This window comes from Pteropus vampyrus, unplaced genomic scaffold (assembly GCF_000151845.1).
Source record: "Pteropus vampyrus isolate Shadow unplaced genomic scaffold, Pvam_2.0 Scaffold8, whole genome shotgun sequence".
In the NCBI taxonomy this organism is placed as follows: Eukaryota; Metazoa; Chordata; class Mammalia; order Chiroptera; family Pteropodidae; genus Pteropus; species Pteropus vampyrus.
The window spans coordinates 12,909,848-12,923,912 of NW_011888789.1; the positions used below are offsets into that span (position 1 = coordinate 12,909,848).

Genomic DNA, 14,065 nt, shown 5'->3' on the forward strand with positions numbered 1-14,065 from the left:
GCGGTGTTTGGTCTTGGAGGATATGGGGGGAGGGGCACTTTGGGTTAGGGTATGGGATCTGTGACTCAGCCTCATGTTTTGCAACCATGGCTGGTAATAATCAACTGTTACTTCTCTGCTGTCCCCACTTCTCTGCTGTCCCCACTTCTCTGCTTTCTGCCCTGATTCCTGGGCACAGCTGCTGCGTGAAGCTCACAGCTCTCTCAGGCAGGGCTGTTCAGGAAACCTGCCGCACCTTTTCCCCTCCCCCTCCTCCTGCTGGGAGCTCTGGCTGTGAGAGGCAGCCTCTTTGTTTCTCCCAGTCTACTGCCTGACTCCTGGGATTCTGACTTATGGTAGCTCTTATGTGCAGAACCCAAGCTCAGACGTGCTTGTGTGCAGGTTGGGTGTTCTTTGTTTAGTTGTAGATGTTCATCTTATTGTTGTTTCAAGGGGAGAGATCTGGGGACATCTCTCACTCTGCTATGTTTCTTCCCTTAATTTTTGAAGGTTTGTTTGCCCAGTATAGTATACTTTGTTGGCAGTTTTTTTTTTCTTTCAACACTTAGAATATATCATCTCACCGCCTTCTGGCTGACAAGTTTTCTGTTGAAAAATTTACTCATAGTGTTATAGGGGATCCCTTAAATGTGATCGCTCACTTTTTTCCTGCTTTCTAAATTTTCTCTTTGTCTTTGAATTTTGACATTTTGATTATAATGTGACTTGGTATGGATTTCTTTGAGTTCAACTTATTTGAGGTTCTTTGGTCTTACTGGATTTGGATGTCCTTTTCTTCTCTCCAATTTGGGAAGTTTTTAGCCATTAATTTTTTGAATATGCTTTCTGATCCTTTCCTTTTCTATTTTTCTTATGGAACTCCCATAATGCGTATAATAGTCCCACAAAATGCATATGCAGGTCTCTCAGAAAGTTAAAAATAGAATTAGCATGTGACCCAGCAATTCTACTTTGGAGAGTTGTGTCTCACATGTATATTAAGCTTTCTTCACTTTTTTTCATTTTTTTTAGTCTTGTTTGCTCTTTACTAATTTCCAATGACTTTCTTCGAGTTCACTGATATTTTCTTTTGGCTGATGTAGTCTGTTGTTGAATCCTTTTAGTGCATTTTTCAGTTTAATTAGGATATCATAAGCTCCATGATTTCTGTTTAGTACTATGAGCTCTGGAAAAGTGGATCAACTCTTTCCCTTCCAAGGTAGAAGATAAGAGCTGGGATTATTATCCACTCACTCTGTGGCGATTGGGAGGGGTACCATTGGTGTCTACTAGCCCAAGCTGCCACCGCTGTTGTTTCCTGGGCAGCTAGACTGTCCAGACCCATCAAAGCTCCAAGAACTAAAAGAAAGATTCCAGTTTGGGGGCAGCTCCTTTGGAAGTGTATAGGTCCAAAGCTTGCACACAAATCCCTTCCCTCTGCTGAGTGTGACTGGGATGTAGAGGGTCTCTTTCTGCTTGTTAGGCTTGTGATTGGGTAGGGTCTCTAATGAGAGGGTTTCCTGAATCTTCCTATGACTTTGATGAGTCTGGTTTTTTATGCTCCCAGAGTAAAGGAGACTTTAATTTATGATTCATCGCAAAGGGAATTTATCTATGAATTCTTGCTTACTCAGTGCATTTGTGAGAGGGAAGGAGAGTCCAGGGCTTCCTATGATGTAATGTTGCTGGTGTCTTTCTCTCTCTGAATGTTTTCCCACCTCCAACATTATGGAGATATAATTAACGTATAACACTATGTAAATTTAAAGTGTACAACTTGTTGATTTTATATATTTATGTATTGCCAAAGGATTACCGCCATAGAATTAACTAACACCTCCATCCTGTTACATAATTACTATTTCTTTTTTTTGTCATGAGTACTTTAATGATTTACTCAGCAACTTTCATGTATATAATGCAGTATTATTAGCTATAATTGCCATGCTGTACACTAGCTCCCAAGAACTTGTTAATATTATAACTGGAAATTTTTACCTTTTGACCATATCTCCTTATTTCCACAACTAAAAGCCCCTGGTAACCATAATACTACTCTCTTCTGAGTTGGGATTTTTTAGATTCCACAGATAAGTGATATATAGTATTTATCTTTCTCTGTCTGGCTTATTTCTCTTAGCATAATGCCTTCGAGATTCATCCAGGTTGTCTCAAATGGCAGAAATTCATTCTTTTCATGGCAGAATAATATTCCATTGTAGACATGCATTTACTTTTATATTCATCTATTGATAGACACTTATGTTGTTTGCATATCTTTGATATTGTGAATAAGGCTACAGTGAATGTGAACGAGAAAATATCTTTTTGAGATCCTGATTTCAATTCCTTTGAATATTTACCCAGAAGTGGGATAGCTGGATCATATGGTGGCCCTATATTTAAGATTTTGAGGTACCACCATTCTGTTGTCCATAGTGGCTGCACCAATTTACATTCTCTCCAATGATGTACAAGGGTTCCCTTTTTCTCCCTTTTTTTGCCAGTATTTATTATCTTTTACCTTTTTGATGATAACAAACTTAGCATGTGTGAGGTGATATCTCATTGTGGTTTTGACTTGCAGTTTGCTGATAATTAGTGATGTTGAGCACTTGTTCATGTACCCATTTGTTATTTGTGTGTCATCTTTGCAAAATGTCTATTCATGTCCTTTACTGATTTTCTAATCAATTTATTTATTTATTTATTTATTGTTTTTGCTTGACTTGTATGAGCTTTTTATGTATTTTGGGTATGGATGCATTATCAGGTATATGATTTGCAAATATTTTCTCCCCTTCACTAGATTGCCTTTTTATTTTGCTGATTGTTGTTGTTGTGCAGCATCTTTTTACTTTGATACAATCCCACTTATTTATTTTTTCTTTTCTTGCTTGTGCTTGTTACATATATAGGAGAAGAAAATGTTCAGTTGAAATTTTGAGGTGATCTATTAGCTTCATGAACTTGGATATCCAAGTTTCTTCCCAGAGTTGGAAAGCTATCAGCCAGTATATGTTTAAATAAGCTTTCTATGTCTTTCTCCCTGTCTTCTCCTTCTGGGACTCCCATGAGTGTTCATTATTTCTTTGATGATATCCTATAAGTCCTCATCTATCTTTGAGCTCATTTGTTCTCTCTTTGGTTTGTTCAAATCTGCTGGTGAAGCTCTCTGTTGAATTCTTGAGTGTAGCCATTGCACTTTTTATCTACAAAAATTTTTTTTTATGTTTTCTATTTTTTTATTGACCCCCCCCAATTTGTTCTTGTATTGCTTTACCCTATATCATTAAACTGTTTCTTTTTTCTCTTTTAGCTTTCTGAGCATTTTTAGAACAATTATTTTTAATTATTTGTCAGACATTTCCTGGATCTCTTTTTGAGGCCTGATCCAGGGCCAAAACCATCTGTAGGTCCTCCATCTGTCAATGTGCTCATTGTGGCTGCATATGCTCCCCTCCCACAAGGCATGTGCACTACAATGGAGTCCAATGACAGGTGTCAGGCATACAGTTTGAGGGGCGAGGTTTGAGCATAGGCATGGTGTAATGGTTCATCTGGGAGTCATAGATAGGTGACCTGAACTCATGAAGCTGCAGCTCTAGCTGGCTGCATGTACTGCTCCTGGGCTTTGATAGAGGAGGGGATTATCTCAGGTCACTGGCATCTTATATTTGCATAGCTGCAGATACCTTGGATGGCTACTGGTGTGGTTCCCAACTTCCAGCAGCAGGGTGTGTTGGAGGGAGTGTTGAGGGATTCAAGCATTGGCTTCAATGAATGAGAAGACCTATGGGGCAAAAGCTAGCAGAGATCCATATGAATTTGCAGCTACTGTGCTGGCCATTGGCCTCATCAGTGGGAATACCTGCTGAATTCATCTGTGAACTGCAATCCTGTGGCTCTCTGTTTGCTCTTAATAGCCTCTGCTTTTCTGGCCTTTTGAGGTGCCTCAGTATGTTTCAGCTTTGCTGGTCTGGGTGGGATGAAACTGAAGTAGGACCTTTGTGCAGTGCCCTGAGATGCTGGAGAAACTGATCACTTTCTCCTCTCTTCCTTTCTTGGCCAGAGAAACTCTTTCTAGCTGGGAAGATTCTTCTTGGTACTGAACAATGCTGGTTTGAGGAATGGGATGATGCAGACAAAATAAAGTTGTTTTCCTTCTCTTCTTGTGTGATTTTTCTCAAGTTTTTTGTTTGTTTGCTTGTTTCACTGTGTTGCTAAAACTTTCTAAGTGGACTCTACTGGTCTCTCAGAGACATTTTTGTTCACAGATAACTGTCCACTTGTTGATCTTTGTTGGGGGATGGGGAAGCCGGATTCTTATACATCGGCATTTTTTCCACTTAGTTTCTTACTCTGGAATCTACTTTTTATGGTTCTTAGTTCAGGTCTAGACCATGGCTTAAATTTAATTTCCATATCCTCTGTGTATCAATATTAAACAGGTATTGAATTATTAGATTGGTAGTTTCTACGGGGAGACCTTGAAGGAAAATTAATTTCTATAGGAATTTGGGGAAGCTAGCAGAGAAAACAGAGACTGTATGTAGTAGTATCAAAGCAAGGTAAAAAATTACAGGCACAAGGAGGATATATTTTAGAGTGATTTTAGATTTTGCTAGAGAATATTTGAGGGATGCAATTTGGGGATCAGCATTTTGTTTTAAAGTTTTAGGATATCAATAATAAAGACTAATCCTTGAATATTTCACAGTTTCCCTCTCTTCTGTTCTCAAGCTCTTTGATGTATTATCTTTAATTTGTCAAATTTCCCCATTAATGCTAATATAATTCTAAATTATCTTTGGCGAAGTGTACTGGTTAAGCATCTGTGGAGCCTCCAGCTAAGAATTAGGATTAAATTGAGAATGTATTCAGCAAATTCTGTCAGGTGTGTGTTTTAGTTGTAGAAAGATCAATTTCTAACACATAGTTATGATAGTGTCTATATGATATTAGACTGCTTCTCAGCCTTTTAATTGTTTTCCTCAATACTATGCAGCTAAGAGCACAGAAACATTTAAACTCAGATATGGAAACATGGTATGGAGATTTCCTATGTTAAAGTGATATTGATTTTAAACAAGACAGACTGTCTTTCCAAGAACTCATAGCATAATGTGTCACTTTAGTGAATGAACATCAATGTAATGGGATCATCTTACATGCTTTTCCTCAGGGCTGGGCTAGACAATTACTTAGAGCATCTGTGTCATTGTCTGAGTCCTTAAAAGTTTCTTTTAAAGCATTCAATACAGAGTCAAACATCATAAACAACAGAAAAGACAACCAATTCCATAACTTGATTAATGAAAGCAGTGGCATAGGAAGTCCTACCCACCCTCTTTTTTTTTAAACCAAAGAATGGAAGTTTTTTTTGTTTTAAATCTCAGACTTAACTTCACCTTAAAATTTTCAGAGAGTCCATCAAAACACACAGGGCTGTACAATGACCTAATGATCACAATCAGAATACAGAGGCAGTACAATGAAAAGTAGTTCAGCATTTCGAATTGTCCCTGGAGGTACTTCCCAGGATGGAATTTGAACACAAAGGGCTCAAGGAGTGTACAGTTCTGTTCTGTAATGTGATGGACAGTTCCAGTGAACAAGACAGACAAGAGTCCTCAAGGTATTTTCAGTAGAAGACCAATAGGCAACTATAATTCACTTAAACTGAAAAACAAAAAGGTGAATCCATTTAGAATTCTTGCCTAGACAATGGGAAAACAGCAAAAGTAAAGTTAACTTCTCACTAAATATAGAAAGGAATAAGATTTTGTAGAGACAATACCATGCTATGTCATATTTGAGCCTGAGGTGAAGGGGAAAATCTACACCTTTATATTTATCTTCTTTATTTGAGCTAAGTGGGAAAATTTAATAAAAGTTCTATTAATAACAAAAGCTACATGATTTAATAATACATTGTATGTATATTGAATTGTGTGTTCACCACCCAAAGTTAAATTTCCTCCTGTCACCATATATTTGACCCCCTTTTACCCTATCTACCTCTGCCCTGCCTCCTTCCCCTCTGATAACCACTAAACTGTTGTCTGTGTCTATGAGTTTTTTTGTCTTGTTCATTTGTTGCTTTCAGTTTTTATATTTTACATATAAGTAAAATCATATGATTCTCAACTTTTTCTGTCTTATTTTGCTTTGAACAATAATCTCAGGGTACATGTATATAATGGAATATTACTCAGCCATAAGAAAAGATGAAATAGTGCCATTTGTGACAACATGGATGGATCTTGAGAAGTGGATGCTTATATAATATTCTTGAGCATTGGAGTCAGTGTCACCAAATGCTGGACACTGGGTCTCCTTACTCATAAATAGAAACATAAATAACCTCCTACCTTCATCATAGTCCTGCTCTGGTAATAAAATGTTGTGGGAAGGCTCCATGAGTAATAAAATACAATGAATTAACAAGTAGGGTGAACAATTACATAAAAGTCCACAAAATAAATACCTTTCTTCTAGCAATTCTTGGCAGTCATATAGGAAACAAAATAAAACAGAAACAAACAAAAATATCCCCACACAAAACAAAGCAAAAAACCCCTCAGTTTTTGACTTTTACTTGGCCTTACCAAGTAAAAAAATGCATCTTCTTGATACCACTACTTTCTCAGAATCTCCTTCAAGAGCACTCCCACCCATAGCAGGTCATTGCAGTTCTTGATATGACCAGCTTTTGGCATTGTCTGTTCAAGAATGTGTACCTCCTCCTTCCCCCCCAGGGTTCTGAGAACCACAATAACTTCAGTGCTGCTGTGATACGTTCTGTCCTTAGATGTCTCAAATTTAACTTCCAGTCATTCTTTTGTTGTTCTTTTGGGTTTTGTGGTGACCTCGGTTCAAAGCCCGCCAAATAGAGGCAAGGATAGGAAAGTTAATACTATATATACTTAAATTTCTTGGGCCCTGGGAGAATTAGGTGACAGAACCACAGCAGACATAGTTCTGAGAGAAAAAGAAAATTCTGGCCAGAAGTGGGTTCACCAGGGAAGCAGGCCTTGGGAATCAAGAAAACAATACAGAAGTACCTGCCATCCTGAGTCTCAAAAGTTGAGCTGGAAAGGCCATGGGAGAGGATGTTGGGTTGTTCAGAGTGGTGAATTACTGATGTGCTTTCCCAAGCCACTCATAGGACCCTCCAGTGGATTGGAAAAGCTGTTCCAATAGCACAGTAAAGCAGGATTTTATGCAACAAACAATGACCTGTCCTTATTTAAAATTTAGTGTTTTATTCATCAGGATTTTTTTCTTGCAATTCAGTTTGATTTTTTAAAAACAATATTGTACTAAGATGTTATTTGATTATCAAGTTTTTGTCTTCCTACCCCTTTTTTCCACCATCCCAGCCCTGGGCCTGTATAGAATTTGGGGGAATTGAGAAGCTAAATTAGATTTAGTCAAAGCAGTTTTTTGGTTGGAGCAAAGCGAACAGAGGCTAATTACTTATTGGGTTAGTTCAAAAGTAAGTCTTTTCAAAAGATGGAAAATTGATGAAGGTGGATTCTGCTCACAAACTTATTTTGACTGTTTTCTTGCATACTGTATATGTATGGATTTTATCTTTCAGAAGAAAGAGTGAAATTTATAATGTTCTCCAGCTATGAAAATGTGTGAATTAATAGTGGTGACAACCAAAGATCTATTCTTATTCCATGTGATTAACATGATCAACACAATCCACCTCTAAATCACGAAGTCAAAATAATGAGAGATTTGAATTATTCCTTTTTTTAAGTTAGACATAACTAAATATATAAAAGGGTTAAAGTAGATAAATATTGATCTTCCTAATTTTAAAGTTCAATAATTCTTATTTAGTCATCGTTAGTATACTTGGGAACAGAGATGAGGAATCTAGTATGGAATAAGAAGAGTTAAATCCAATTTTCTTTGAGCTTCTAATCAGAATTGCATTATAAATACTGTTTCTCTCCTATTTGGAATAAAAGCAAACTATTTTTTCTCATTGGGTGGGACACTAAAGCAGAAAGTAAACACTTTAGCAGAAAAAGAGAGGGCCATGGCTGCTCATTCTTCTAACAATATGGAGGTATTTAAATAATGTTGCTATTTACTTTATCTTCTCTTTGGTACAGAAGAAAGTCTACCAGTCTTCAAATGAAGGGATCCCTTTTTAATCCTAGATCTATCCCCAGCAACTATTTAGTGCTAGGTAATTATAAACCTCTCTAGGGATCACATTATAATTTCTAGAGTGAGTCTATGATTTCTTCAATGGTGATTGGAATTACATATTGTAATTTACTTTTTTTTCCTTTTAGCTTCTAGAGGTGCTTCGTTTACTTGCTTCGATGAAATAAATTCAAGAGGTGATAGATATGGAAACTGTGGTGCAGACTATTGTGCTTTTTCGTATGTATTTGGAAAATTCTAATTTTGTTTGGATTGCGGGATTATATATGGCTAAGATCCTGGAATATATTATCATGTACACACTAAAATGGCATTTTGTACCAGGTTTTTTTTTGTTTCATGATCTGAGCAGAACAGTATTACCCATTATCTGCAAATAACATGTCTTCAGGGTCTATAATGTTACAACAACAATGGCCATAAAAATTGCCTTTATTTATTGTGATGAACTAGACATTGTATTAGGTAGTTTATATATGTTATCAATATATATTTATATATATCAAACACTTGTAATATGAAGTATTTATCCCTTGTTACTATTAAAAATTGAAGACCAGTGGCCATTTGTTTGAATATCAGAAGCTAATACAGGACAGATCAGGCCCATCAGATTGCAAAAATCATTAATTTTTCTTTTGTCACATTGCCTCACAAAACAGAAAAAGCCACATCATACGTAAGTTGCTGGGCTCCAAAAAATGTTTGAAACCTGGATTTAAGTTAGTAAAATATCTTTTTAACTTAATTATATCAGCAATCTATGTTATTTCAGTAAATAATAAGAGAAATTTTTTTCTGCCTTATGCTTCTAGTAATCTTCTGTGTGGAAAATTAGTTTGTGCCTGGCCGCATAAAGCATTAGTATCACGTGCAAATTTATCTGTGATTTACACACATATACGAGAGGATATATGTGTATCTACATTTCTACACTCAGGCAAGCTTAAATTTACAAAAGCTGAAGACAGAGATGAAACATTTGTACAAGATGGCAGTGCGTGTGGTCCTGAGATGGTAACTAGAACTACAGAATTTCAAGTGTTTAAAAAATTTTTTTATGGTTATACTCATTTTGACAATATAAGAACCAATGTATTTTTAAACAACCTTACTGAGGTATCGTTTACCATAAAATTTACCTATGGTAAGGGTACATTTCATTGTTATTGATTAATTTACAGAGATATATACCACCATCACCACATCCAATTTTAGAACATACCATCATCACCCTCTCCCTCTTGCCTGTTTTGCCCATGCCCACCGCTAAGCAACCTACCCGTTTTTCCCTATTATTAACATCTAACAATAGTATACATTTGTCATAACCAATGAGCCAATGTTGGTACATTATTATTAACCAAATCCCATACTTCATTCAGATTTCCTTAGTTTTTACCTAATGTTCTATTCCAGGATTTCACCCAGGGTACCGCATTGCATTTATTAGTTGTATATCCTTAGGGTCTTCTTTCTTGACAGTGACAGTTTCTCATAATTTCCTTGTTTTTGATGGTCTTGACAGTTTTGAGGAGAACTGGTGAGATATTCTGTAGAATGTTCCTCAGTTAGGATTTGTCTGATGTTTTACTAGGTTTATGTGTTCTTGGGAGGAAGATCACAGAGGTAAAGTGCCCTTTCATCATATCATATTATGTATACATACTATTGATGTTAACCATGATCACTTGGGTAAGGTAATGTTTGTCAGATTTCTTACTGTAAATTATTCTTTTTTTCCCCTTTCTATATTACACTTCAATGAAAGAAGTTACCATGCCTAGCCCACACTTAAGGAGTAGTAAGTTATAGTCCACCTTCTCATGGGTTCAGTATGTACATAAATCATTTTGAATTCTGCATGGAAAATTTATTCATTCTTCTCCATTTATTTATTCAGTCATTCATTTGTTACAGTGTGGACTCATGACATTTATGTTACAGTCTGGGTTATAATCCAGTACTACTTTATTTATTTCAGTGTTCAAATTGTTGTAGCTTTGGCCATTGGGAGTTCTCTAGTTGGCTCCTGCATCTCTTTGACATACCCTTATCATTGTGGGATTTGTTTTTTTCTTTTTGAGTACTTCCTTACTTTCTGGAATCATAAGCTGTTCATTGTATGTTTCCTGCCTAAGTTCCTAGAATTTGCCATTATCCCAGGAGACTTGGTTCATTTTAATTGGAAATGGTATTTAGAAATCATGATCTAGGTGCTAATTGTGCTTTTTTTGCTACTGTAATGTTGCTCCTTATGGCCCCATCAACAGACAGAGCTAGGAAATACATATCTACATAATATTTATATATACGTATATATGTACATATTTATGTATATATATTCACATTAACTGTATACATGTGTATGTGTGTGTGTATTCATATAAATACATTAAAAAGCATGAGATTCATTCTAGACTCCTACCTTTTCATATTTGTAATTGTTTTCTTTGACAGTGACACACTTTTTTCCTTCTTTTCATGTATATATTGTTTCATTCTAGAATGTATTTAGAATACCCATTAAGTTATTTCAGAATGGCTAACTCATTCTATTGTGAAAAAAATACTAATTAGGATTCAATATTTGCTTTTAGTTCTTTTTGCCTTTAGCCTGATATATATATATTGATATATATCAATAAAATATGAATAAAGTATATATATATACTTTACTGAATATATGAATAAAGTATATATATATATATACTTTATTCAAGAGTTATTTGGGTTAATTCGTTCTCCCTGCCAATGTGGTTAGATTATTCATTTGAAAAACAGTAGGCTGTGGGATTTTCTCCTGTCCTTGTTAATTTAATTTAATTTTAGTTTTTGAGATGTGAAATATCAACATTTTTAAAGTTCAAAACTGTATGATATTATACTCAGAGAATTGTCATTTTCCATCCTCCTATCCTATTCCCACCTCTGTAACCTTGCTATCTCATGCTTATCACTCTCCCTTACTCCCAATAGAGAAACAACTAGTTTTTATTAGTTTCTGGTTATCTTACCTTTTATTTTTTACACAATAGAACAGATACATATGTATTTTTTATATCTCCTTTGTTACTCTAAAGGTAGTGTACTATATATGCTCTTTTGCACTTTCTTTTTTGCTTAATATAAAATAACCAATTTACGTCAGTTCTAGAGAGCTTCCTTAGTTTTTATATTTTTCTGGCTGGATTTAATTTTATTTATTAAAATAAATAAAATTTTCCATTATGTGATAATACAGAAAAGAAAAAAAGAGGAAAGAAATAATTTATAGTGTCACCATCTAGCGATAAATTCCATTTATAGTTTGTAACATTTCTTCCCAGTACTTTTAGTGTTTTTGGCACTTTTCACACTTTTAAAATTTCAAAATTTATTTTATATTAAACTTGAAATTCTTGGGCCTCCCTTGAATACTAGAATATGCAAATGTATGAGCATGATACCACATGAACACAAGGTTAAAGATTTCATGACTGAAAGAGAACACCAGTTTGAATTAAAGGAAATATATTCCTTTTCTTAGGAAAAGTATAAAGAAGAACAAAAACATCGAAGTTTATTGAGTTTAAGGATGATAATAATATAGTATAATTTATTGAATTAGAAGTCCAAAAAATTTATAAAATTAATATAAATGCAAATTATAAAGATAATGTTTTAATTTTGCAAATGGAGAAAAATATGAAGATAGAAAATCATTATCCAGAATCTTACCTAGAAGTAGTCACAGCTTATAGTGGTCTTTTATTTTTCTTAAATTTTTTATTTTTAAAGTATACCTTAATGGAAAGTCATAAAAATAGTTGAGAGGTCCTGTGTCTCCTTTGCCCAGATTGTCTTAATATCTATAACTGTTCACAATATCAAAAACAGGAAACTGACATCGACATTGGTAAAGATCTTATTTAAATTTCATCTCTTTGTATGTATATGTGTATGTGTGTGTTTAGTTCTGTGCAGTTCTGTCACGTGTATATATTCAAGGAACCATCATCACAATTAAGATACATCACAAATAAATTATATTACCAACATGGAACTCCCTCGTGGTATCATCACTTTGTAGTCACATCTCTTCCACCGTGTCTCTAATTCCTGATTCTCATCAGTTTTCTATATAATTGTATCATTGGGAGAATGTTATAATAATGTAATCATATATGTAACCTGTTGAGATTAATTTTTGTCACCTAGCATAATGTGTTTGGGATTCATCCAGGATGCTGTGTGTGCTAAGTAGTTTGCTCATATTTAGTGCTGAGTAGTTTTCCTTTGTATGGATTTACCACAGTTGGTTTAACTATTCATACATTTAAGAGTATTTGGTTGTTTAAGATTTATAGCTATTACAGATAAAGTTGCTATTGACATTTGTATGTAAATTTTGTGTGGACGTAAGTTTTTATTTTTCATTATAAATTCCCAGGAGTGCCATTGGTGGGCCATATGGCAAATATATGTACAATTGCAAATCTATTTTCCAGAGTGACTGTACCATTTTATATACCCACCAATATATGAGCGATCCAATTTCTCTCTGCATCTTCACTAGCATTTGGTATTATCTCTAATTTTTATTTTAGCCATTCTAATAGGTGGGTAGTGATATCTCATTGTAGTTTTAATTTGCATTTCCTTAATGGATAATGATGTATATCTTGACATCTGTTTATTTGCCATCTATACATCCTTGCCATTGGTATGTCTCTTGAAGTCTTTTTTTGCCCTTTCTTGTTGGATTATTTTTTTTTTACTGTTGAGTTTTGAGATACACACACATGTGCACACACGTGCATGCACACACACACACTGGATAATACTTTTTCTCAGTTTTGTGGTCTGTAAATATTTTCTTTCAATCCGTAGCTTATATTTTCATCCTCTTCACAAGGGCTTTCACAGAGTAAACACTTTAAGCCAACTCAAAGAGCCCTTTGCCTAGCCTTAGATCACCAAATTTTCTCTCATGTGTTTTCTAAATATCCCATATTTAGAGTTAATTTTTAAATAAGTTGTGAGATTTAGGTCAAGATTTTATTTTTGTCTATGATGTTGTATTAGTCAGGGTTCTCCAGAGTAACAGAACCAATAGTGTGTGTGTAATTTATTTACAGAGAAAGGGAGTGATTTATTTTAAGGAATTAGTGGAGGCTGGCAAGTCCAAAATAAGTAGGGCAGGGGGCAGGCAGGCAGACTGGAAATTCAGGTAAGAGTTGATGCTTCAGTCTTGAGTCTCAATTCTGTAGAATAGCAGATTGAAAGCTTAGGCAGGGTTTCTATATTTCAGTCAGGAGGAAAATTCTTTCTTTGGAGAAACCTCAGTCTTTGCTCTTAAAGCCTTCCTTCATCTGATTGGATGAAGCCTACCTACATTATGGAAGGTAATTTGTTTTACTCAAAGAATACCGATTTAAATGTTAATCACATCTAAAAAATATCTTCACAGGAAAATCTGGACCAGTGTTTGACTAAACAGCTGTGCACAATAGACTACCCAAGTTAACACATATAATTAACCATCACAGATGTGTAATTGCTCTAGCACCATTTGTGGAAAAGATTATCCTTTATTACATTGCTTTGCACTTAAAAAAAAACAAACCAGAAGATTATTTTTGTATGGGTCTACTTCTGGGGTTTTATACACTACTTTATTTGTGTCCAGTATCACACTGTTGATTACTTTAGCTGTATAGGAAGGCTTAATATTGGGTAGAATGATTCCTTCCATTTTATTCTTTTTGTCAAGATTGTTTTAGTTATTCTATAGATTGTGCCTTCCCATATAAATTTTAGAATGAACTGATCTTTCCTTATAAGTAACCTCGTTGGGATTTTGATAGGAAGTACATTAAACCTAGATCAATTTGTGGAGGATTGACATCTT

General features: G+C 34.9%; 1 protein-coding gene across 1 annotated transcript in view; it reads left to right on the forward strand.

Annotated features, from left to right (window-relative positions):
• The window catches only part of LOC105300956 (disintegrin and metalloproteinase domain-containing protein 5-like), a 164,375-nt gene that overhangs the window by 106,445 nt on the left and 43,865 nt on the right, over window positions 1-14,065 (forward strand). The window contains exons 16-17 of the mRNA XM_023520046.1: window positions 8,301-8,391; window positions 8,988-9,189. Of these exons, the coding sequence (XP_023375814.1) occupies window positions 8,301-8,391; window positions 8,988-9,189 (293 nt within the window). The remainder of the gene's footprint in view (window positions 1-8,300; window positions 8,392-8,987; window positions 9,190-14,065) is intronic.